General features: G+C 43.0%; 1 protein-coding gene across 8 annotated transcripts in view; it reads right to left on the reverse strand.

The window, feature by feature from the left end:
• LOC118366402 (anoctamin-4-like) overlaps window positions 1–27,428 on the reverse strand; it is a 48,006-nt gene that overhangs the window by 4,476 nt on the left and 16,102 nt on the right. For 3 of the 8 annotated variants that reach the window (XM_052492469.1, XM_052492470.1, XM_052492472.1), the window contains 21 exons: window positions 24,346–24,540; window positions 23,943–24,079; window positions 23,465–23,617; window positions 22,507–22,607; window positions 21,889–21,933; window positions 21,648–21,779; window positions 21,194–21,300; window positions 20,795–20,850; window positions 20,341–20,462; window positions 19,955–20,089; window positions 19,442–19,538; window positions 18,800–18,860; window positions 9,763–9,845; window positions 8,587–8,727; window positions 8,153–8,317; window positions 5,332–5,368; window positions 5,015–5,126; window positions 4,851–4,908; window positions 4,244–4,341; window positions 4,001–4,143; window positions 67–219 (listed from right to left, as the gene is read on the reverse strand). In XM_052492469.1, coding sequence (XP_052348429.1) covers window positions 67–219; window positions 4,001–4,143; window positions 4,244–4,341; window positions 4,851–4,908; window positions 5,015–5,126; window positions 5,332–5,368; window positions 8,153–8,317; window positions 8,587–8,727; window positions 9,763–9,845; window positions 18,800–18,860; window positions 19,442–19,538; window positions 19,955–20,089; window positions 20,341–20,462; window positions 20,795–20,850; window positions 21,194–21,300; window positions 21,648–21,779; window positions 21,889–21,933; window positions 22,507–22,607; window positions 23,465–23,617; window positions 23,943–24,079; window positions 24,346–24,540 — 2,331 coding nt within the window. Of the gene's footprint in view, window positions 1–66; window positions 220–4,000; window positions 4,144–4,243; window positions 4,342–4,850; window positions 4,909–5,014; window positions 5,127–5,331; window positions 5,369–8,152; window positions 8,318–8,586; window positions 8,728–9,762; window positions 9,846–18,799; window positions 18,861–19,441; window positions 19,539–19,954; window positions 20,090–20,340; window positions 20,463–20,794; window positions 20,851–21,193; window positions 21,301–21,647; window positions 21,780–21,888; window positions 21,934–22,506; window positions 22,608–23,464; window positions 23,618–23,942; window positions 24,080–24,345; window positions 24,541–24,791; window positions 24,899–25,677; window positions 25,869–25,891; window positions 26,141–27,428 lie in introns of those variants that run through there. The other 5 variants (XM_052492475.1, XM_052492473.1, XM_052492474.1 and 2 more) reach the window with 5 other exon arrangements.

A 27,428-nucleotide genomic window follows, 5' to 3' on the forward strand; every position in this document is an offset into this window, starting at 1 on the left:
ATGTTTTGCATTCCTTTGAAAATGGCCCTACAGTAGGTGATTGTCAGACCGGAAGTTGAGCCTAACCTATGTCTTTGGCTTGAGAGGGCAGGGGTCTCCGCCACTGGGTGACAAACTTGTAGGCGTCCAGGCGGATCTCGATGATGTTGTTGAGGAGGGCCAGGAGCGGGGCCAGGGGGAAAGCTGCCACAAATATGGTGGTGAAGCCAAACTGTAAGACTGAAACACACAGACACAGGGAGTAAAGCGCCAGTAGTCCTATTCAAAACCCCATTCAAAAACCCCATTAAATGTTGTACAGATGGCCACCCCAAAGCCATATTCACTCAGAAAGGGCAATATGATTTGAGGTTATACCATTCAATGTCACAATTGTTACTGTATGTCAGTGCGTGTGGGCATTGCACAGGACAAAGTTAGCCATTAGATTTTGTGCTTCGTGAAGAGCCTCGCCAAGGAAGTCACAGATGGTAGTACATCGAGCGTAATTATAAATGAGCATTCAAAAAGCCTACAGAGACACCACATAATGGATCTATGCAGCATGATGGGTTAAAATAAACAGTGACACATGCATGTGGACATAGCTGCATGCTGTGTGAAACCACGGAATCCTAGCCTAAGCGTTGCACTGATCTGTCATTGTCATAAATGTCACGGTCATCTGACATTGTCATACATAAATCTGTCTACACCAAACACATGTAGGAGAAATGCTTCAAGTAACCATTGTGTGATTAACACATGGCATGTGCCTGCTTTATGTATACCTCACATAATCATACTGAAAGGACAACTCCACCCCAAAAACTATCTTTTGGAATTTGTTAAATTAGTCCATTGTTGACATTGTTCCAAATGGTTTTGCTTGTCAGCACTCATGAGCAAAACACAGTACGAATGCTAGTTTATGGTTGACCTTCGACCTCCAGCTCCCCATGGGGGCAAAGAGGATAAATCAGTCATGTAGATCCACTTATACTGGAATGTAACAACAGCAGTTTAGAGTCCTTACTGTCCAAACAAGTTCCGTTTTTTATTCAACACTTCTTAAATATTAGACTGTATTAGAGGATTATAAAATAGTGAAATATTGAAATTGGCGTTTCAATAATGATCTCATCTCTCCTAGTCAGTGAAGTTGGCAGAGGCTGCATGCCATTTTAGGGGATGTCATTCCTGTAAAGGTGAAGCGCTTACAGATTGATATGGATATTTCACATGGAGAATTGCATAGCATTATACTTCAGTTAACTATGAGATAACTTTTCAATAATGACATCATACCCCTCATAACCACTCATTCTTACACCAATCTTTACTTGGTAAATTACATTCGAGTAATTTGTAATACTGGTATAAATTGTTAGAAATTCTGTATTCTTATGACAGGTGTTTTCAGCCGTATGTGGGCCCTGTGACGTTTAATCTATGAACTGGCCACTTATTCAAGTAGGCTGTATTTCAGTCTGGAATCTCTCAGACAGAAAGGTCATTTCCACCACCCAGAAACTATCTAGGTTAATCAACACCCTCTGAGGTGATCTATAGTCATCAATAGACTGTTGTCAGGTGTGTTATTGTCTTGGCAGCCTGGAGAAAAAGTTGCCACTAACACCAGCACTTTGCCCACTGCAGAACCACCCGCAGCCCCTCATAGGACACTGTTTTGCCCAGTGAAAATATTTTTTTCTATAGAAGTAATTAGATCCTAAGCTAATATTCATGGCCTTTCTCCTCTCCATGTGCAGTTTGCCTGGCAACGCAGAATATGATGGCAAGGAGCGCAGTAAAGATATTTGGCACATGCATTCATGACCTAACTAGTAAACAACATTTTTTTCTACAGTACCTTTCATGTTCACTGCAAGCAATCAGGCAATCAGGGAAAAATGACAACGGAGTTGGTGTCCCACATCTGACCAATAGGTTCTCTCAACTTATTAACAAATTACATTACAATACTCTTATTACTGTTTAATTACTTTTGTAAGCAGTGCAAAAATAATTCTAATTAGTCATTGCTACACTGTACTTACTGCTAGCGTAACTAATGGTTACGTCTAGGTGCTGCTAGGGTTAGTTGTGATGCTGTAAGTTGGAGTGTAACAATGAGTAATTCAAATACTTGTAACACTGTAACACTGTACTCACAGGAATAATTACACTGTACTCACAGGAATAATTACACTGTACTCACAGGAATAATTACATTGTACTCACAGGAATAATTACACTGTACTCACAGGAATAATTACACTGTACTCACAGGAATAATTACACTGTACTCACAGGAATAATTACACTGTACTCACAGGAATAATTACATTGTACTCACAGGAATAATTACACTGTACTCACAGGAATAATTACACTGTACTCACAGGAATAATTACACTGTACTCACAGGAATAATTACATTGTACTCACAGGAATAATTACACTGTACTAACAGGAATAATTACACTGTACTCACAGGAATAATTACACTGTACTCACAGGAATAATTACACTGTACTAACAGGAATAATTACACTGTACTCACAGGAATAATTACACTGTACTCACAGGAATAATTACACTGTACTCACAGGAATAATTACACTGTACTCACAGGAATAATTACATTGTACTCACAGGAATAATTACACTGTACTAACAGGAATAATTACACTGTACTCACAGGAATAATTACACTGTACTCACAGGAATAATTACACTGTACTAACAGGAATAATTACACTGTACTCACAGGAATAATTACACTGTACTCACAGGAATAATTACACTGTACTCACAGGAATAATTACATTGTACTCACAGGAATAATTACACTGTACTAACAGGAATAATTACACTGTACTCACAGGAATAATTACACTGTACTCACAGGAATAATTACACTGTACTCGCAGGAATAATTACACAGTAATAAGAACCCCATGTAAAGTGTTACCCAAATTGTTTAAGGAAATGGTTCAGCCAATTTACACATTGTATTCCTTACGCTGTAAGAAGTCTAGAGAAAAGGTTAGACATCAATCCATCCTTTGGTTTTATATACCTGGCCAGTGGCCACAATTTCCAAATGCTAACATTGTAGTATTTTTGTCCAAAAACCAATGTAACTCAATATCCCCAATATTGGCATGTTTAGTATTTCATGTCCAAATCATTCCAAAGTGTCTACAATTGAGCCATTTCTAGTCAAAGCGTGTGAACATAACAAACAGAACAGTATAAGCACCACTGATGGGAATGGGACAAACAGAAAGAAGAGGATCTATCGATGACAACACCAACACATTTTTACACCCATCTTACACAGAGGAGTTAGCTATCTTTTCTGCATTTATGTATTAACTGTATACAAGATGATGACTTGTGTATTAACTGTATACAAGATGATGTCGGCAATGATTCTCAGTGCTCTCAATGCAGAGCAGTGGCTTACTTGGTTGCTCACTCAGGTCTCACACAGGTCTATATGGCTCGAGCCACACTGATTTCTTCTGATTGGTCAATTGATTTATAGTGAGATAGAAATTATTTGCTGTTTATAGTAACTGTCCAGTGTTCCAGATTTCTATGGAATATAACTTATAATTAATTACAATACGAGATAAATATTTTTCAAAAAATGAAAATTAAGTATGTTAAAAGGCAGCTTTTCTGTATTGGAACGGTGTAGCCCAACAACAGAAAGGTGTGGGTGTACACTGGTAAAAAAAAATGTTTTATATGAGTAAACCACTTATTCGCCAGCTCCTCCTTCTCAGGAGGATGACATCATCCTCTATGTGGAAATAGCAAGCATTTTTTAAACAGTCTATCTGAGGTGTTTTTTTTCTCTCTTTTTCTCCAATGTATGCTTTGGCCACAAATACAAGTATAGGATGAGTCAACAACATTATTAGGATATGAGTTACCAGAATATAAAGTTTTAAAAGTGAGATTTCCAGTTGCTTTAAACGTGGCCTCAGGGTCAAAGGGCACATACTCATCTCCAGGTATTCGTCAAACAGTCCGTAAGCATTCATGGGCTGCAGGTTGTAGTCCCTCTCCCACTGTGGGAAGCTGGCCTTGGCGTTGGGGCCGTGCTCCTGCCTCAGCCTTCGCCGCGTCCACCAGTTCTGGATCAGCCTGACAAACAACCAATTATAAAGAGTCACGGGGGGTGACTGGTGGAGATGACACACTAGGCACTAGTTGCGTCTAATTGGCTAAGACAGGCCATACTCACGGGTAGCCCAGCTCCATGAAGTTGTTCCAGGTCTGCTTGAGCACCATGATGATACCCATCTGCATGCAGAGATCTATCAAACAACCACTGGGATGGCACTACACAGAAAGGGGATACAGTGCCGACACTTTATTCAATCATAACTCTTCAACTAACTATCCAGTAACCATAGTTTTCTGGTTCATAACAGAGGTTAGAGTGAGAATACAGTGTTCCAAGCTACGTTCCACTTAATCTGGGACACCCAGAACTAAAATGTTGAGTATTTGCTGCATAAACTCAATTCAGTTCTGGGCAGAGACGTGTTAGGAAATATACTTAAGAGACTACTGAAGTCTCCACCCCTCTAAACTGAAACTCTCAGACAGTTTCTGGCAAGTCTACAGGACAAAATGTCCCCTCCACTTCCTAGATTCGCACCTGCGAAATTGTGATGTGATCAGCGATGAAAAATCTACGTACTGGAACAAAGATCCTAATTCGTTGTGACATCCCACAGTCGGTCGACAGATGCTACATCCATTTATGTTACGTGCATCTGTCCACGAGAGTACTTTTCACTAGAAATGTTCCACACATTTGAAAAGCCTCATGAAAGTTCACTCACCTCTTCCAGTTTCCAACGGTTAATGAGGCGGATATAGGCTCCTGGCCGGCCAGTGAACCTGACAAAGGTGGTCACATCATTTTACTAACTAATCTCTATGAAATATAGTGTGAAATATAGCCGGGTATTATGATTTAAACCATGAAGTAGAGACGTTTCCTCACCTGCCAAGGAAAAAAGCTATGTAGAAGGTAGAGCTGTTAAGATTGACAAACTGAAACAGGAACATCTTCAGGGTGAAGCTGTTCTCCCACTCGGACTCAGTCCTCGGCTGCTCTGTGGATACAGAGCCAGAGGGAGAGACAGAGAAACAGAAAGAGGGAGAAAATAGAGAATAAGAGAGGGAGAAGAATAAAGAGAGGGCGACAGAAAGAGAGAGGATGTGTATAAAACGACAGCCCCTGCATTATATTGACTGTAATTACCTCTGAGGATGGCATGTTACAGCATGAGGACTGATGGAGGAACAGTTGTAGCTTACCTAAATTGGTGAGCAGAAGGGCAACTTTTTCATACAACTGAAAAAAACAAGGTTACCAGTTAATAGGGTTTGTTTTCTATGATTCTCTTGATTCTCATGCTGTTGTACCTAAAACGCGATACGCCGTGGCATTGAAGGGCGTTAGGATTCATTTTTATCAACATTTTGAGCGCAACTGTATTTAACTATATCAAAAGGCGCCACATGACATTAGGGTTTCACCACTGATAAGACATTAATATACACTGAGTGTACAAAACATTAAGAACACCGTCCTAATTTTGAGTTGCACCCCCCTATGCCATCAGAACAGCCTCAATTCATTGGGTCATGGACAAGGTGTCGAAAGCATTCCACAGGAATGCTGGCTCATGTTGACTCCAATGATTCCCCCATGAATTGTTGGTAGTGGATCTCTACTCCAAATAGCTTGTTCCATCTCATCCCACAGATGCTCAATTGGATTGAGATCTGGTGACTGGGCAGGCCACTGCAGTAAGCTCAATTCATTCATGTTCGTGGAACCATTTCTGGACAATCCTAGCCTTGTGTCATGGGGCATTATCCTGCAGAAAAAAATATATTTGCAGACAGATACACTGCTGCCATGAAGGGATGCACCTGCTTGGTAATGATGTCCAGATATCCTTTGGCATTCAAATGTTGCTCCACTTTTATCAAGGGGCCTAATGTGTGCCATGAAAACACACCCCACACCATCGCACCACCACCACCAGCCTGCAATGTTGTTACACATCAGTGTGAAACAGCAGGAACCAGGATTCATCAGACCAGGCAATGTTTTTCCAATTCTCCAGTGTCGTCGTTGCTTAGCCCACTGCAACCACAGAATCTTGTTTTTAATGAAAGAAGTGGAACTCTGTAAGGTTGTCGGCTGCCATACCCCATTCGTGTCAAGGTACGACGAGTTGTGCATTCTTTTATGGGTTTTTGGGCACCAATGTTGTACTGGACTGGCAGTTGACTAACTGTAGCCCGTCTGTTGCTCTGCACAATTCTTTGTCCCCTTTCATCAATGACCCGTTTTTAACCGCTGGCCTGCTGGTGGCTGGATGTCCTTTGGGTGGAGCAGGTGTTTCTAATGTTGTGTACACTCAGTGTGTGTGTATATTTATACATTTGAAGTCAGAAGTTTACATACACTTAGGTTGGAGTCATTTAAACTTGTTTTTCACCCACTCCACACATTTCTTGTTAACAAACTATAGTTTTGGCAAGTCGGTTAGGACATCTACTGTGTGCATGACACAAGTAATTTTTCCAACAATTGTTTACAGACATATTATTTAACTTATAATTCACTATCACAAATCCAGTGGATCAGAAGTTTACATACACTAAGTTGACTGTGTCTTTAAACAGCTTGGAAAATTCCAGAAAATGATGCCATGGCTTTAAAGCTTATGATAGGCTAATTTACATCATTGGAGTCAATTGGAGGTGTACCTGGGGATGTCTTTCAAGACCTACCTTCACACTCAGTGCCTCTTTGCTTGACATCATGGGAAAATCAAAAGAAATCAGCCAAGACGTCAGAAAAACAATTGTAGACCTCCACAAGTCTGGTTCATCCTTGGGAGCAATTTCCAAAGGTACCACATTCATCTGTACAAACAATAGTACGCAAGTATAAACACCATGGGACCACGCAGCCGTCATACCGCTCAGGAAGGAGACGTGTTCTGTCTCCTAGAGATGAACGTACTTTGGTGCGAAAAGTGCAAATCAATCCCAGAACAACAGCAAAGGACCGTGTGAAGATGCTGGAGGAAACAGGTACAAAAGTATCTATATCCACAGTAAAACGAGTCCTATATCGACATAATCTGAAAGGCCTCTCAGCAAGGAAGAAGCCACTGCTCCAAAACCACCATAAAAAGCCAGACTACGGTTTGAAACTGCACATGGGGACAAAGATCATACTTTTTGGAGAAATGTCCTCTGGTCTGATGAAACAAAAATAGAACTGTTTGGCCACAATGACCATTGTTATGTTTGCAGGAAAAAGGGGGAGACTTGCAAGCCGAAGAAAACCATCCCAACCGTGAAGCACGGGGGTGGCAACATCATTGTGGGGGTGCTTTGCTGCAGGAGGGACTGGTGCACTTCACAAAATAGATGGTTTCATGAGGCAGGACAATTATGTGGATATATTGAAGCAACTTCTTAAGACATCAGTCAGGAAGTTAAAGCTTGGTCACAAATGGGTCTTCCAAATGGACAATGACCCCCCAAGCATACTTCCAAAGTTGTGGCAAAATGGCTTAAGGACAACAAAGTCAAGGTATTGGAGTGGCTATCACAAAGCCTTGACCTCAATCCCATAGAAAATGTATGGGCAGAACTGAAAAAGAGTGTGTGAGCAAGGAGGCCTACAAACCTGACTCAGTTAAACTGCTCTGTCAGGAGGAATGGGCCAAAATTCACCCAACTTATTGTGGGATGCTTGTGGAAGGCTACCTGAAACGTTTGACCCAAGTTAAACAATTTAAAGGCAATGCTGCCAAATACTAATTGAGTGTATGTAAACTTCTGATCCACTGGGAATGTGATGAAAGAAATAAAAGCTGAAATAAATCACTCTCTACTATTATTCTGACATTTCACACTCTTAAAATGAAGTGGTGATCCTAACTGACCTAAGACAGGGAAGTTTTTACTAGGATTAAATGTCATGAATTTTTGAAAAACTGAGTTTAAATGTATTTGGCTAAGGTGTATGTAAACTTCCGACTTCAACCCTATATATGCCACTTTTTTATCTCATAATCCTAAATGCATTTCTCAACAAAGCCCTTACCACATTGAGGAGCATGATGATGCAGAAGTTGATGCACACGGCTGTGCCGGTGGTGGCCACCTGAGAGTTATTCCTGATGAGAGCCCAGCCGAAGGCGGCAAAAGTGCTGACTGTGATCACGCGGTAAATCACGATGCCGAAGACGGCAGCGATCACCACCAGGATCTGAGTAGGTCAATAAAACAGTCTGGTCAGACACACTGATAGCAACAAGGCAAATCTGATTGATAGCTCACTGGCTTGAATTGGCTTTCTTGCAATATCATAGTTATGGGTTTGATTCCTGCATGGGCCACTTACTGAAACAAAAACCAGTGGGAAACTGATTTGACAAGCAGCAATCATGAGGCAACATGCAAACCATTTTAATGAATCTGTCCCTACTCAAATGAATTTATTTTGAAATATTCACTATACCTACTCCAGGGACTTACCATAAAGAAGATTCCAGAAGCTGAGACGATGAGTCGGCTGTACTTGTCTGTAAAGGCCTGGTACGGCTCAGGTTTTCCAGATATGGGGTTCATCCTCTCCTTTTTTGAATATTTGGCCTCAAACTGGGGACGGATTTCCTCCTGCAGCACACAGAAAGCTGGCTGAGCCACAAACGCTCCCAGAATGTTCTGCAAACGTCTGCAAAATGTTCTAGGAACATGATCATGACACGTCTCCTTGGCTTTCTTGAAACAGCTGTAGAACACACAACTGTGGGTATTTCAAGAACACAGCAAAGTGTCCATAACCAAGGTTGAATATATTCCTGGTATTTTACAAATGTTCCTTCCCGAGAATAAAACCACTTTTCTCCCGGGTAAACCGGTATTTCCCACCAAAACTGGAAGTGTCGTTCTAAAGTGTCTAATTTTTGGAGTGTGGACTGTGTTATATGGACATCGCTCAAACCATGACGCTGGTAGAGAAGCTGTTATGCTGGTGCAGGACATGCGGCCTACAAAGCTACAATTATAGGCAAGTGAATTAGATTATTTTTTAATGTAGTAAGGCCTATTTTACATGAATTAGTAGACTTACACCTATATATATTTCATAATATTTCCCGTAATGTTGTGCGACGTGTGTATTAGCGTATCTCCTCGCTTGGGTAAGATTTAGATATGTACAAAACTGGCAAACACATTTGGAAGGAAAATAAGTGGGCAGAATGTATATATTATTGTTATTCAATTAAAACCCACATTTTAGAAAGGGGGTGTTTATAAAAAAATATGATATCAATGTACCTCAACATTAAAAAGAAATACAAAAATACAAAGTTCTGTGCTCCATACTGAGACGGGCTGTCTGTCCCCAACGTGAGTGTTGTTGATTGATCGTGCAGATATGCGATAGCATAGAGAAGATTTAGACATGGCATATCATAACCTGAATGGGAATCATAACCCGAATGGGAATCTCAAGGCAATGCTTCCTTTTGTAATATGGCAAAGTGGAATGTCCCTAGGACCTTCATGGCATGATTGTTAAAATCTTTTAAGAAATATATATATTTTTTTAAATCTGAAAAGATCTTCTTGCAACACAAAACACATGTTATGCCTGGGAGATTATTTCTAATTTGATGATGCTGATCATAATGAAAGTATATTTACCTCCTCTTCCTCCCAGTCAATTAGGTCCCAGTCATATGCAAGGACCGCTCGGCGCCTCTTCCAGAACTCGAGAAACACGGTTGCTAAAATACACAACTAGGTTAGTGTTTGAGGGTTGTTATGGCTTGGTGAGTATGTGTCATATTGCATGTGGGACAAATATGTACACTTTTATTCAAGCTATAAAATAATGTTGGCAATGTGTTACAAACAGAATAATTTAAATTCAACCATCTCTTGCATTGCTGCCAAAAACAGGAACCATTTAAATTCAACCATCGCTTTCTTAGTTGAAGGAAGGTTGTTTTGCATGACTCAAAATGATTCAATTATCACTTCAAGTAGTTCTCCACATTCAGATTGTAAGGTTCTGTATTTATTTTCTTAGTCAACCTTGTGTTCTGTTTTGTTGTGTTCTTGAACATAGCCCTGTCTTTCATTTTGGTCATTGATTTCACCTGTGTTAGTTACTCACCTGGTCTCCTCAGCTCCTTATTTAGTTCAGTTCATTCTGTTTGTGGCTTTGTGAGGTATTGTTTGTTTTGACTCTACTAAGCCTTTTCCTAGCTCGTTTGTGAGAACCAGTCCTAGTTTTGATTTACCTGCCTGTTTGCCTTTACCTGTGTGTGACTATGATTCCTGCCTTCTGCAAAGGTGAAATAAACACCTGCCTCACTCTGCGAGTAAATCTACACATTTTTCTCCCTGAGTATTCATTACACAGATAATACAATTATTTTGCAGGACAGTTGTTGGATGCCAGGATTCATACTGTTACAGTTGTCTAAAATAATTCACTATTTTAGCTATTTAGGACAGATACTGTGCAATAGGTAATTTCACCAACAAGCCTCTGCTGCCTTTAAAGCACTGGAGAGAGAGGGTAGGTTCTCCTGAACAAAGTCCTTGGCAATGGGTAACCCATCCAAATCTGTTTACCAGTGTGTCACTTGACAATCAGAGCAGAGGCTGGACTAAGATCAGTTTAACTAGTAGCTCTAAATGGAAAGGCACATTTTTTAGTAGTTCCAGACAGTTGCATGAGGCCGGCCAGTGACTAGCGGTCTCTTTTGGTGGAAAGGCACATGTTTCTGCAGAGATAGCAGCAGGGGAGCTCACTTCAGAGGAATGTTAATGAAGCGATTTCAATGGGAATTCTACTGTAGGTGAATGCCAAGAAATAGTCAGTGTTGGACAACAGCAAGGCCCTGCAGCAAGATCCCCTGCTCTCCAGACAAACCCAGGTAGGTTGAGTTGTATACTTATTTACTGGCAGTCCAACGATACTGTATTGCAGGAATCCTCAACTAGATTCAGCCTTGGGCCAATTTTTTTCTTGAGCGGATCGTCAGGGGATCAGAACATAATTAGAAATAAATTGTAGACTGCAAAAAGACGCTCCAAACAGATGTTTGACTAAAACATAATAATTGAAAACCTTGCTTGCATTAGTATATGATCAAGTCGTGTCTCTCTATTATGCGTGGGAATACTTGGGAACAGATTCCTTAAATGTAAAAAAAAACTTCTAGCTGATTAACTGTTCTTTTTTTTTACAGTCTTTTCTGTCCAACAAAATCCCCCCCAACATTGTTTTGCTCAGAACTTTGGGGGCCAAATAAATCCACCCGCGGGCCAAATTCGGTCCACAGGCCACCAGTTGGGGAACTATGCAGTATCAAGTATCTTAGGACCTATGCAGTTATATAGCCTCGATTAATTCCAAATGTATTTGAAATGTTTTGCTTTATTGTCATAATTTTATAGCTGTGGTTCCACTGGTATGCACCTACATGATTATAGGTGTGTCTGGATAGTGTCAGATAAAAGACTAAAATGTAAACGTGAATGTAATTGCACTACAGAAAATTCTTAGAATCTACCAGTTGAATGGGCACTGAATGCAGTTAGGTTGTTTATCACTTGTAGATTTTCCGTAATTTGCTCTAGCAACAACTGTTTAACGTTTTCAGCTGATCTACTTTGTTGTATGCATTTGAGTGAAGCACAGTTCACGCAATAAATTTGACCTTTGAAGTACTGTACCTTTGTAGCAAGGAGATAACATTGGCAATTTGTGACTGATTAAAGGCAGGGTTAGATAAAACAAATATTTTTTGTAGACATTGCACTCAAGAGAATGATGAATTGTGGATATTTAGTGTAACAATGGCCTGCATTTGACCACATGAACCTATACCATGAGCCTCGCTAACACATTAGATAACAAGTTAGATAACACATTAGGGAAGTGATCTGTGATAGGTGAAACGGCATCACTGGACACCCCACCCGCATTTGTTATTGTTTTGAGGAAATGAGCATCCAGCATCGTGGTAAAAGTACATCGTAGTACATACTCTGCAGTTCTCTGGCGTGTGCAATGATGTTTGAGGGAAAAACAATTAGTTGTTTGAAGTAACGTCTTTGTTGTTGTAATATCGCAAACGGATGTGGCAGTTTCACCGCTGGAGTCCAGCTTGAAGTACACATGAAGCCTACGTAAAGCCATCACCAACGACCACATGAAGCCTACGTAAAGCCATCACCAACGACCACATGAAGCCTACGTAAAGCCATCACCAACGACCACATGAAGCCTACGTAAAGCCATCACCAACGGCCACATGAAGCCTACGTAAAGCCATCACCAACGACCACATGAAGCCTACGTAAAGCCATCACCAACGGCCACATGAAGCCTATGTAAAGCCATCACCAACGACCACATGAAGCCTACGTAAAGCCATCACCAACGACCACATGAAGCCTACGTAAAGCCATCACCAACGGCCACATGAAGCCTATGTAAAGCCATCACCAACGACCACATGAAGCCTATGTAAAGCCATCACCAACGACCACATGAAGCCTACGTAAAGCCATCACCAACGACCACATGAAGCCTACGTAAAGCCATCACCAACGACCACATGAAGCCTACGTAAAGCCATCACCAACGACCACATGAAGCCTACGTAAAGCCATCACCAACGACCACATGAAGCCTACGTAAAGCCATCACCAACGACCACATGAAGCCTACGTAAAGCCATCACCAACGACCACATGAAGCCTACGTAAAGCCATCACCAACGGCCACATGAAGCCTACGTAAAGCCATCACCAACGACCACATGAAGCCTACGTAAAGCCATCACCAACGGCCACATGAAGCCTATGTAAAGCCATCACCAACGACCACATGAAGCCTACGTAAAGCCATCACCAACGACCACATGAAGCCTACGTAAAGCCATCACCAACGGCCACATGAAGCCTACGTAAAGCCATCACCAACGACCACATGAAGCCTATGTAAAGCCATCACCAACGACCACATGAAGCCTACGTAAAGCCATCACCAACGACCACATGAAGCCTACGTAAAGCCATCACCAACGACCACATGAAGCCTACGTAAAGCCATCACCAACGACCACATGAAGCCTACGTAAAGCCATCACCAACGACCACATGAAGCCTACGTAAAGCCATCACCAACGACCACATGAAGCCTACGTAAAGCCATCACCAACGACCACATGAAGCCTACGTAAAGCCATCACCAACGATCACATGAAGTCTACGTAAAGCCATCACCAACGACCACATGAAGCATACGTAAAGCCATCACCAACGACCACATGAAGCCTACGTAAAGCCATCACCAACGACCACATGAAGCCTACGTAAAGCCATCACCAACGACCACATGAAGCCTACGTAAAGCCATCACAAACGACCACATGAAGCCTACGTAAAGCCATCACCAACGACCACATGAAGCCTACGTAAAGCCATCACCAACGACCACATGAAGCCTACGTAAAGCCATCACCAACGACCACATGAAGCCTACGTAAAGCCATCACCAACGACCACATGAAGCCTACGTAAAGCCGTCACCAACGGCCACATGAAGCCTACGTAAAGCCATCACAAACGACCACATGAAGCCTACGTAAAGCCATCACCAACGACCATATGAAGCCTACGTAAAGCCATCACCAACAACCACAAGAAGCCTACGTAAAGCCATCACCAACGACCACATGAAGCCTACGTAAAGCCATCACCAATGACCACATGAAGCCTACGTAAAGCCATCACCAACGGCCACATGAAGCCTACGTAAAGCCATCACAAACGACCACATGAAGCCTACGTAAAGCCATCACCAACAACCACATGAAGCCTACGTAAAGCCATCACAAACGACCACATGAAGCCTACGTAAAGCCATCACCAACGACCACATGAAGCCTACGTAAAGCCATCACCAACGACCACATGAAGCCTATGTAAAGCCATCACCAACGACCACATGAAGCCTACGTAAAGCCATCACCAACGACCACATGAAGCCTACGTAAAGCCATCACCAACGACCACATGAAGCCTACGTAAAGCCATCACAAACGACCATATGAAGCCTACGTAAAGCCATCACCAACGATCACATGAAGCCTATGTAAAGCCATCACCAACGACCACATGAAGCCTACGCAAAGCCATCACCAACGACCACATGAAGCCTACGTAAAGCCATCACCAACGACCACATGAAGCCTATGTAAAGCCATCACCAACGACCACATGAAGCCTACGTAAAGCCATCACAAACGACCACATGAAGCCTACGTAAAGCCATCACCAACGACCACATGAAGCCTATGTAAAGCCATCACCACGACCACATGAAGCCAACGTAAAGCCCACATGACCACAGAAGCCTATGTAAAGCCATCACCAATGACCACATGAAGCCTACGTAAAGCCATCACAAACGACCACATGAAGCCTATGTAAAGCCATCACAAACGACCACATGAAGCCACGTAAAGCCATCACCAACGACCACATGAAGCCTACGTAAAGCCATCACCAACGACCACATGAAGCCTACGTAAAGCCATCACAACGACCACATGAAGCCTACGTAAAGCCATCACCAAACGATCCATGAAGCCTATGTAAAGCCATCACCAACGACCACATGAAGCCTACGTAAAGCCATCACCAACGACCACATGAAGCCTACGTAAAGCCATCACCAACGACCACATGAAGCCTACGTAAAGCCATCACAAACGACCACATGAAGCCTATGTAAAGCCATCACCAACGACCACATGAAGCCTACGTAAAGCCATCACAAACGACCACATGAAGCCTATGTAAAGCCATCACAAACGACCACATGAAGCCTACGTAAAGCCATCACAAACGACCACATGAAGCCTACGTAAAGCCATCACAAACGACCACATGAAGCCTACGTAAAGCCATCACCAACGACCACATGAAGCCTACGTAAAGCCATCACAAACGACCACATGAAGCCTATGTAAAGCCATCACAAACGACCACATGAAGCCTACGTAAAGCCATCACAAACGACCACATGAAGCCTACGTAAAGCCATCACAAACGACCACATGAAGCCTACGTAAAGCCATCACCAACGACCACATGAAGCCTACGTAAAGCCATCACCAACGACCACATGAAGCCTACGTAAAGCCATCACCAACGACCACTGATCAACACGTGACCATTTTAAACAGTATGACAAAATCATGACTTATGAAGAAGTATGCAATCAGTAACCATAGGTACTAACTTACACTGAAGAAACATGCATACCCTACTGTCACAAACTCCTATGAAAGAATTATGACAGCCTCAGTCAAGTCCAAAATGTTATCTAAAGCAATCTGTGGTTAACACTACATGCTAATGTCTCCGTCTTGTCTAGATAGGCCCTGGTCCTGTGTAAAGGAGGTGATCGATGGGCCATCCCCAGAATGACAGCTTCTCTCTGGACCTTTCCCAGCCAGACGTCTGGGTCTGGGACACAGAACCTAAGCCAATGGCAGGTGAGTGAATCACATTCGTTGTGGTGACACACTCATATAAATCAAGTGCTATATTTCCATGTGAAAATGGCCTAGAATGCACCTTGGACTATTGCTCCATTGTGTGTGTTGGTTAATTCATTCTTCTTGGTTAAACTGAATCGAAATAGTTGACTTACAGTACAGTATTATATGTAGTGTTTAATGAATACCCGATCCAATGTATGTTGAAGTTAAATCCCTCTATACCATAAATTGCTCACCATAAAAGATGAACGACAGGGACATTTATTAGAGTGGTTTCCATTAGCCCTGAAGACAATGTCTGAATTTGCCGTGCAATCAATAATTGAAAAACTAAGAACTCCAGCTATTTTAATGAGTCACAGTCTGGCAGCGCTCACCGCCTGAGATTTGGAAGTTACGAAGCTCTCTGAGAAGAATAGAAGATACATTACACAACTTGTATTTCTCATTTGAACTATCTGGAAAATAGAGAGGACTGGTAATATGGATTAGTGTTTGGGCAGTTTACAGTCCGGTATCTACAGTGTATTAAAGCCATAGTTCATGCCTATTGTTCAATTGTGTACATTTCTGGAATACAGATGGAAGAGGAAATTAGATTTGTAATCTTATATGACCTGTTAGATACAGGTCATCCTGTTCTTCGTCTTGTCTTTAAGGTTGTTCTGTTCCCTGATATGTAATATAACCAGTCTGTTTTAGAACTGTTTCTAAACTGCCCTGTTCTAATTTCATGTCAATATTTCATGGTTCTTGTTATCCAAGGATGTATGGGGGAGTGGATATGTCCTTGATATGATTGGTCTTTCTCAAGGTCTACTATCTGTGGTGATAAGTAGAAGTACCGGACTCATTTGAAGGGCATGTGAAACACCCCACCCATCCTTGGTCTGTATAAAATGTCTGTGGAGAACAAATAGCGAGTCAAATTGGTTTCCCCTTGCATGCATGCTCGTAATAAAGCTTTTTATATTGAGATCGGACTGCCTTTTTCCACCACACTGGTTACAGTCTACAACTTCTGTATGGTTACTGTGCTATACGTTGCAAAGGGCTTGGCCCTGGCCATTAGGAGCGCTTGTCCAGAGGGCTTGGCCCTGGCCATTAGGAGCGCTTGTCCAGAGGGCTTGGCCCTGCCATTAGGAGCGCTTGTCCAGAGGGCTTGGCCCTGCCATTAGGAGCGCTTGTCCAGAGGGCTTGGCCCTGGCCATTAGGAGCGCTTGTCCAGAGGGCTTGGCCCTGCCATTAGGAGCGCTTGTCCAGAGGGCTTGGCCCTGGCCATTAGGAGCGCTTGTCCAGAGGGCTTGGCCCTGTCCATTAGGAGCGCTTGTCCAGAGGGCTTGGCCCTGCAATTAGGAGCGCTTGTCCAGAGGGCTTGGCCCTGGCCATTAGGAGCGCTTGTCCAGAGGGCTTGGCCCTGCCATTAGGAGCGCTTGTCCAGAGGGCTTGGCCCTGGCCATTGGGAGCGCTTGTCCAGAGGGCTTGGCCCTGCCATTATTGAGCGCTTGTCCAAAGGGCTTGTCCCTGCCATTAGGAGCGCTTGTCCAAAGGGCTTGGCCCTGGCCATTAGGAGCGCTTGTCCAGAGGGCTTGGCCCTGGCCATTAGGAGCGCTTGTCCAGAGGGCTTGGCCCTGGCCATTCGGAGCGCTAGTCAGAGGGCTTGGCCCTGGCCATTAGGAGCGCTTTTCCAAAGGGCTTGTCCCTGGCCATTAGGAGCGCTTGTCCAAAGGGCTTGTCCCTGCCATTAGGAGCGCTTGTCCAAAGGGCTTGGCCCTGGCCATTGGGAGCGCTTGTCCAGAGGGCTTGGCCCTGCCATTAGGAGCGCTTGTCCAAAGGGCTTGTCCCTGCCATTAGGAGCGCTTGTCCAAAGGGCTTGGCCCTGGCCATTAGGAGCGCTTGTCCCTGGCCATTAGGAGCGCTTGTCCAAAGGGCTTGTCCCTGGCCATTAGGAGCGCTTGTCCAAAGGGCTTGTCCCTGCCATTAGGAGCGCTTGTCCAAAGGGCTTGTCCCTGCCATTAGGAGCGCTTGTCCAAAGGGCTTGGCCCTGGCCATTAGGAGCGCTTGTCCAAAGGGCTTGGCCCTGGCCATTAGGAGCGCTTGTCCAAAGGGCTTGGCCCTGGCCATTAGGAGCGCTTGTCCAGAGGTGCTTGGCCCTGCCATTAGGAGCGCTTGTCCAAAGGGCTTGGCCCTGGCCATTAGAAGCGCTTGTCCAGAGGGCTTGGCCCTGGCCATTAGGAGCGCTTGTCCAGAGGTGCTTGGTCTAATCCAGGTCCATTTCCCCAGGGACATTTTGGATAAACTGTAGACATTTGATCATCCCTTCCTCCATGTCAGTCTACCAGCTTTGCTCTCTTCCTTTATCTCACTCACTCTTTCTCTCCCTAACTCTTTTCCCCCACCTGTCTTCTCACACAGCCGCCCAGGTCTTCATTTGGCTGGCGCTTCTGTTGGCCTTTGGCCTGCAGTTCTACCTAGCTGTGTTCTGCCTGCTGAAGTGCTGGAGTTTTGAAACGAGGCTAAAGCAGGCTCTTAAAAACCTGCCCTCTACGGGGAAACTCCTCACAACAGGTAGGTCTATTCCAGGGATGTTGCCTTGACACAGTGCAGTGATCCATGAACTGACCATGGCAAATATGTAGTTTGACAAAAACTTTTGTTTTTGTTTTATCAAAACCACTGAGCACTTTCGATCGCACTACATTCTGAAAACAAAAGTTAAGCAGGTTGAAATGTGACCTTTCATTTGACTAAACAGGAGGCAATGTTAATAACACCTGTCTTCCATATGTTTCAGTCCCTTCCTCCATCATTCAACTTCCAGAGGACTTGAAGAGTGTGAAACCACCGGCTTACTGTCGTTATGACGTAGAAGTGGCTGAATCCTCCCTGCCTAGACCCTGCTGCTATGATGATGAGGAGGCCGGGCCCTGCACTAACTCTCCCTATACACCCTTTCCCTGGGATCTTGTGCAATGCTGAGGAGGACCCTGTAACACTTCACTGTAAATAATGTAACTTCAATATAGTGTGCATGGAATCCTGACCCATTAAACTGTTAAGTGAGTTAATTCTTAAACTTTATTTTACAATAAAATAAGATTTGTTTTAAATTGAACCTATAATATTTATACTAAATGATAAAAACTCACCCCACACAGCCATGAATACAGCAAAGAAAACTGTTGCTCCATTGTCAAAAAGATGGGTGACCTAAAGCCAAGAAACAGATCAATAGCAATTGCTTAGAGAAATGATTTCTGAAAACATGAATTCAGTACAAACATACAGTAGTCACATTTGTATATAAAGATTACAAAGGAGGTCTGTTCGTTAGACATTTTCCAGAGCAAGCTCCCAAAGTGGTCCCGTATAAGCTCAGTTGGCAGAGCATGACGTTTGAAACGCCAGGGTAGTGGGTTCGATTCCCATGAGGCACCAGTATGAAAATGTATGCATTCACTACTGCAAGTCGCTCTGGATAAGAGCATCGGCTAAATGACAAAAATGTAAAGTAAAAAGGTTACCTTGCTAAATGTGTTATACTTATGTTACTGTGGCACAGCTCTGGAGTAAATGTTTGTCAAAAAATTCAATATTTTTCTAAAAAGTAGAACAAAAATCACTGTTCCTGGAGAGCTGCAGTGTATGGTCTAAATTCATGACCATTATTAGTTAATCATTTGAATCACACCCAGTGGCTCTCCAGGATCAGAATTAGCCACAACTGCCCTGATGTTTGTCAGCAGTGTTCAGTCTGGGGCAAATGTTTAACATGGTAGTACGGAAGTCACCTTGGCATAGATGCAGCTGTCTGAGAGTCTCAGGTAGGGGCAGTACTCGTCACATATGGGGCACATGATGATGTCAGTGGCCTGGCAGATTTCTTTACTGGAGAATCACAGACAACCTTTAGCCTGGTTCCATACACTCATCAATTCTTAATGCATTTATCAGCCTGTGTCAGTGCTGCCACACGACTAAGGCATTGATAGCATTGGTAATAGACTTCTACCAGACTAATGCATTGATAGCATTGGTAATAGACTTCTACCAGACTAAGGCATTGATAGCATTGGTAATAGACTTCTACCAGACTAAGGCATTGATAGCATTGGTAATAGACTTCTACCAGACTAAGGCCAAATATACACCAGTGTAAAGCATGCGTTCGTTTGGTATTTTTTCTAGTGGAAGAACACAAGACCAAACAGTGAAGGATAAAATATGTATAAAATACTAAGATAAAACAATGAGGGAAAACCTAATTAAAGAAGACCAATGAGTATTAGGTGAGCTCACATTACCTGACCTGGCAGTGGTCTAGGGTGAACCAGCCGTAGAGGAAGACCATGAGCCCAACCAGCGCCGCAGGGAACAGCATCCCAGTGTACCAACCCAGCCAGGCAAAATAGAGACCAATTTTCTCCCCGAAGTACCGCCTGACAACACCGCCAGGAGACAAACATCAACAAACAGGTCATTATGTACCATCACTGCAATGATGTGGCTTCATATGTTTTTAATGATCTAGTAAATTCACTCCATTGATTAATTCATGTGGCTTTAATACATGTGGCTGGTGAACTTGTATTGCTTGCAGGATCTAGGGACAACCTGCAAGGTGCAGATAATACATTGTATTAGACCTGTGATGTCCTTATAGAGCAGGAGTGTTAACACAGTGTTGTACCTTATGAGGTCCAGTGGCTGGTACTTGTACCACACACCCCACCAGGCCCAGCATTCATACAGCAAGTGTCTGTGGTTCTCTGCCCCATGCGTCCGGATGGAGTTCTTACTTCTGTAGCTCCCCTGTTAACACACACACACACGTAATGTACCACAGATGTACTACAGATGTAGGATCTTAATTTGATCACTCTTTGTTGCTGACAGGAAATGCAAACTTATAGTGTATTTGAGTTTTAAAAATGCTTCTAAAGTTTGTCATTTCCACGTTGAAATATCAGACTTGACCTAACGAAAAATGTATCAACCCCTACAAAAATGTCAATTATAAACCACATAATTCACATTCCCGGTTGCCGCAGGATCATTTTCCTGCTGTAGCGAACTGGCTCAAATGAAGACCCTACACGTGATATTTCTCTTCCAAGCCCATGTGTGAAGTGTCAGTGCATTACCTCATGAAGGGGAAAAGCTGCTTCGTATGAACTATTGCTCAAAAGACGATTCAGCCCTGGAGCATAAACAAGAACATGAAGACACCGTCAATAACTCACCAGAGACATGCTGTATCTCAAACGTGGAACACATCTAGCAGTGGACTTGTACTACTTGGAGAGGTGCCAGGTAGCCTAGCGGTTAGGAGTGTTGGGCCAGTAACTGAAATGTTGCTGATTCTAATCCCTGAGCCGACTTGGTGAAAAATCTGTCAATGTACCCTTGAGCAAGGCACTTAACCCTAATTGCTCCTGCAAGTCTCTCTGGATAAGAACGTCTGCTAAATGACTACAATGTAAATGTATTAACCAGAGGCCATTTGTAACTGTGTTAGATGATGATGATGATGACAATCTCACCCATTTTGTCTTTGCCCTCCTCATATTTGACCCTTTGCAAGATATGATGGACGATGCGACTCCTGGTGGCGTTGTTGAAGAACGTGTCTTTGTTGTGAATGGTGAAACTGGAACATAATATAGATACAGAAAAGGATCCTAGATCATATTTCTTCTAGATCGTTCCATTTATTGAGCTTTTGAAAAACACACCATTTTGGCCTGATGTCATCTCAGCGCATTCTATATCATTTGCCTCGACGGGCGCTTGTGAGCCCCCCATAAAGGGCCCTAAAATTAGACCTCACCCACAAGGAAATTTAGTTCATTTGTTTACATTGCAAAAATGAGGTACCCTAAAACCAAGAATTGTGGTTTAAAGATGGAAGACATTGATTCATCTTCACCTTTTGTGTTAGTAAGGAAAAAACATATACCAGAATGGTGGTGGACACACACACACACACACACTCACTGATGTATTCTGGAGCGACTGAAGGGGGCGGTAAAGCTTTCATTCTCCTCCAGGTCAGGGAGGGTGTTGTTGTCAAACTTCATGGGTTTGCGAGGCAGCCATCCTCGAAATCTGTTGATTCTCTTCTCCATCCTGGATGGTGACAGAAAGACCTCCAAAAATCACACATCACACACAGCCAGAGAACATTAACATTAGTGTTGTGCCCCAAAATTCAATCAATAAATCAATTAGCACTCACCTACTCATGAACTTGTACCGTCGATGCATGTAATAGATTTTCCTCCTGAAAACCCCCACAACATTATATCAACTATTAAACTATAAAACATCTCAGTGCATTAATGCATTGCTGTGGCCTGGGCGGTCTAGCAGTCTAGGTCACTTATGCCTCGGGAACACATGTACCGGTGCTCGTGTTAGAATCTGACCCCTCTAGAGGCCTCACTATTCTACCTAATAAAAGTGCATTGCAAATAACTGTAGATTCATAGTATGTGTGTGAGAGAGAGAGAGAGAGAGAGAGAGAGAGAGAGAGAGAGAGTCAGTGAGAGAGAGAGAGAGAGAAAGAGAGACAGATCGAGAGAGAGTCAGAGAGAGAGAGAGAGAGAGAGTCAGTGAGAGAGAGAGAGAGAGTCAGTGAGTGAGAGAGAGAGAGAGAGAGAGAGAGAGAGAGAGAGAGAGAGAGAGAGAGAGAGAGAGAGAGTCAGAGAGAGAGAGAGAGAGAGAGAGAGTCAGAGAGAGAGAGAGAGTCAGAGAGAGAGAGAGAGAGAGAGAGAGAGAGAGAGAGAGAGAGAGAGAGAGAGAGAGAGAGAGAGAGAGACAGGCAACTACAGAGGCTGTGTGTTCGTCTCCCCACCTGAACGGCATCCGAATGTTCATAAGCTCTGCGTAGCGACACAGCACCTCCCAGGGAGCATGCAGCTTCAGGAAGATCACATCACTGTTGCACACAGACAACTGTTTAAGGGGAAAAGACCCAGCATTAGAAGTATTATATCCTGTTGATAATATTTCTTAGAAGAGATTCTTAGCACATAAAAACATTTGAATAATATAAAATCTAATGTTTTAAATAAAAATGTTTCTATTCTAAATCATGTTGCCACACATGTATCCAGCTTCAGTAGAGAGGTTTATGGACTTCATAATTGGGCATAAAGAGGGAAGGGACAGTTGAAATATTGATTTTCTTTTCTCTCTCATTTCCTGTGACATCAATTTCCTGTGACTGATCTCAGAACAGTTAACAGACATTCGCTGTCATGGCCGCGAAATAGTTTTTACTAGGATCTTTAAAAGATACCAAACTATGTGAGTTTGATTTCTTCAAAATCCCAGTAGCACAGTTATATAGTCAGTACTGCATACTCTGATAATTTCCAGAAGAATTCTACCTTGCATCTTGCTGTCATCATAAGCAGTCTGACTATACAGTAGGTAAAAGAAAAAGCTACCCTCGCAGGACCTAAAAATAACATAGCATCTCCATGCAAGAGAGAAGCAAATGATGATGTTAAAAGAGAGAAGAAGAGGCATAGTCTCTTTGAATGCTCCACATGATGACCTTGATGTTACTGCGTCAGCACACTAGGCGTCAGCCACTCAGACACATGCACACACACACACACACACACTCTCAGCACAATTGCTTCCCTGCTCCTTCTAAACAGGCTTGAGGGTGAAACTTGCCATCGGCACATTTGTATTGGTTTATGAGTGACAGGCAGAGCTTCAGTGACTATTGTAATACTGTCATACTATAATATAGTGTTACTGTAATACTATAATATACTGTAATACTCAGTAGTACTCGCCTCCTTCTCCATCTGCAAGCCCTCGGCCCGGATGTTGCGCTCAAATATTTCCCTCTTCTCCGACTGTGGACCAGACTTCCTGTAAACCAGGATGTAGTCGATGTGGCACTTGCCATCGCTGAAGCACAAGCCACTGGACCTACTTCTCCCTACCTGGGGAGAGAAACAGAGGGAGGGAGTAACCACTATAAGGTTGTTTTGACCCAAAGTGACTTTAATATATTTTACCATTAGCACTGCTTAACATTTACAGAGGCGGTTGAGCTAAAGTGCTTTGCTCACAAGCATAATATCTAAATATGCCCTTCCAAGGGTTATATATCACACTACCGTAGTAAGAAACCAATGAGCTCACTCTAAGAAGACTAAATGTCTTTACAGATCCCCCAAGGAGGATAAGAATAACACTGACAGCAGCCAGTTCCAACCCACATCGACCATACGTGCTTTATGGACACACCTGTAATTGACCTCTCACCTCTGGTTCCGGGTCAGTCCTGGTGTTGTCGTCCAGGATGCTACTGGTCCCGGGGTCAAGCAGGGTTGAGTCGTCATCTTTGGACGGAGTGCTCAGCCCCTCCAAACTCTCCATTAACAACTTCACATCCTTCAAAACTGGATAGAACATCAGCAGAAAACCCAGTGTCACTTATCAAACCCTCAATATGTTGTTGATTCTGTGAACACCTAGATTACTTCCTAACTCACTTAATCTAACAAAAACATTTACTGAAGTGCATGACTACCACTCAGAATTCAACTTCACAAAAGTTTTTTTGTCTCAAAGTTGCTCTTTAAAAAGATGCTGCACAACAGTCACATTATGGTAATGCTATTTGGTTGAGGTACCCCTTTAACTAAGGAGGTGCCAAATGGCTTACCGTGGGGTGGCACATTGTCCTGTGTGCTGGGGGAATCAGGAGCCCCAGCCAAGGACACCTCCATTCTGACTGGCGACCTGTTGGGGGGGAAGGAGAAATCCGCAGCCTCAACCCCAGGGGCCGGGGCCCGCAGAACTCTGCGTCTGTGGGGGCTCTGCCACTGGAGCTCAGCCCCATGTAGAGAGATACTCACACCTGGGAGATAGATAGAGAGAGAGAGAGAGAGAGAGAGAGAGAGAGAGAGAGAGAGAAAGACCGAGTGAGAGAGAAAAAGAGACCGTGAGAGCGAGACAGTGAGAGACAGAGAGGAGAGGGATTTAATTAATCATATAATCAACCATCAGTAAAGTCTGAGGCCCCACATTTAGTGAAAAACAGAGATGACAGAAAAGAGGGTGAAAGGTATTATTATCAGAGCTCAGTAAATAAAGTAAAATAAAACCCACATAGTTAAATAAAGGTTATTTAAAATAAAAAAACCTAACAGTAAGGGAGCTGGAACATTTACGTTGTAACGTTTGAGACCTTATCAAACCTTCAAAAGACAACCTCTGTTGGTTAGGAAATGGGCGATGGTGAATGCAGAGCCTTATATAGTAGGGCTGGGAAATGCCAGGGAGTTCACGATACGATGTTATCATCTCCATACTTAGGTTCCGACATGATAATGTATGGCGAAACTCACGATTCTACATGTATGGTGATTCTATATGCGATTCGATACTGTGATTTGATTGTGATTCGATGTTTCAAACATATTGCTCACCATATGTCTGCTGCAGAGAGACGAGCGCCAGTCATGACAAAACTAGTTTTGATCAGTCAGGGAAATAAAAGTGCTAAAACCATGTTGGCTTACTATTTAAAAAGAAGACGGAGAACAAGATATAGGATGTAAATACCTGAGTTTTGGCGCCACAGCCGATAGCGCTAGCTAACGCTACCTATAGTAGCAATATTTAAAAAAAATACTTTGTGTCAAATATTGATATAATATTGTCCCAAAATAATACACCCCTCCCCCCGCCCCCCAATCACTATTATACAGACATGCATATCATGAGTAAGCTTTACAGTGGCCACAAATAAGATGTAGAGATATATCTATGGCTATCGTGTCTGAGATTATTGACACCCTTAATAAAGATGAGCAAAAAATACTGTATAAAATAAACAATACAACACGGAGGTATATTTTTTGCGAATTTTTGTTGTTGATACAAATAAATTGTGTTCCCTGAAGTGATCCTGTGCGCCCGCTGAGGAGCCATTATCTAACATGGCCTAGTGAGTAGGCTAACAACAACCCCTCTGAAGAGGTCTGCGACCCACTCTTCAATCTGACGAGCCTGGGCTCTGGGGAAGGTCGTCGCTGGTCTGAACGCTGAATTTCCCTTTGTGACAGCTCCGCGACTCAGCAGAATTTCTGCTGAGTCCCAGACATACAGAGAAGGAGTGGAGTGCGAGGGAGAACGCTCAACGCTCACGCCCCTCCCGCAGTGGCTGAGGTATTGAAATAACAGCAGGTAATAAAACCACCACAAACTCTTTCTTCCTGGATGAAATCGATGGGCGGGTTCCCTCAGTGACTCCAGTTGTAATAAACGTTTCACTCAGCCATCAACTGCTAGGGGTATTTCATAGCGCGAGTAGAGGTTACTGCAGCCCCAAAGGAGATGTGAGTGATAAAAGCCAGGGCACTATAGAAATCGAATGATTCCATCACATTTGAAAGAGTTGTCTAACGCAGCTCTGCCGGTCTGAATTCACACATCAAAGCATATCATTTGCACACTTTAAAATTCCATCTGTGCCAATCAAAATCCAAATGACCTGCTACTTCCAAACACAAGGTCTATATTATGCTGTTACCACGCCTACCACAGTACCCTCTAAATTCAAGATTAAGCATAAATCACAACATTGAGAAAACCACTTTACATTTAAGATATACTTTACATGATTAAATGAACTAGTCAGTAAATTAGACCCTGGAAAATTATACATATTGAACATGACAAGATGATTGGCCTACTAATAGACCATTTGGTTGATTTATGTTGGATGATAAGATATGATATAAGCATAGAAACCTAGGTGTCCATAGAGAAACCTAAAGCCAATCAATAATTAACAACAGTGTTTTTGTTGCCTCTGAGTGACCACTGGGCAGCAGCATACACACATTTTAGTCATTTAGTAGATGCTCTTATCCAGAAAAACATACAGTAGTTAGAGCATATATTTTCATACTTTTCCAATACTGGTCCCTCCTGGGAATCAAACCCACAACCCTGGCGTTGCAAGCGCCAAGCTCTACCAGGTGAGCCACACACACGCACACATGCACACACAACTTGTTTAGAGACACCGAATGCACAAAACCCAAACTGATTTACACGGAGTCAGACAATCACAGAGCAGAGTCAATGAGCATATCGGCCAAAATCCTGACCGAAGGTACACACACAAAATGCCAATTGTCATGTGGTAATCCATGCCATAACAGTGGAGGCCAAGTTGGTGCCAGCATGTTGCTATGCTAGCTATCTCAGGAGGATGTTCAGGCTAAGCTAGTTGGTTTAAGTAGTTTTCCACAAAGAACCATTGTACAGTCACAAAACACATAATTATCCTTTTCACTGAATAGTAGTATCAGAAACTTCTGATTGAAAATAAGAAGTTCATCACATTCAGGTGTGCTGCATCACATCAGCAGCTAATTACAGGACAAATAAGAGTGGCTCATGGGAAACATCTAAATGGGATCCTTGGGATTTCCCAACTCTGACGATACCCCATTACCAAGATGCAATGGAGTTAGCAGACAGCAGACAGCAAAGCAGACAGCAAATTAAATTATACTCAGGAAATGTAACATGGGACTACAGTGATTCTTAGGTGACTTTATTTGCTAATCTGTGAGTAAAGCTGCACCATGTAGCTAACATGAATTAGCTACAGTGGCGACAAGCATGGTCTCTTTTTGTTTTCTTGAGTGAGACAGCTCCAAAATGCAGGTGTTTCAGCCCAGCTCAGTGCTTTCTGTGTTGGTGGGGCGAGCCAGCAGAAAATAGGAGCAT

Source organism: Oncorhynchus keta, chromosome 33 (genome assembly GCF_023373465.1).
Source record: "Oncorhynchus keta strain PuntledgeMale-10-30-2019 chromosome 33, Oket_V2, whole genome shotgun sequence".
Lineage (NCBI taxonomy): Eukaryota > Metazoa > Chordata > Actinopteri > Salmoniformes > Salmonidae > Oncorhynchus > Oncorhynchus keta.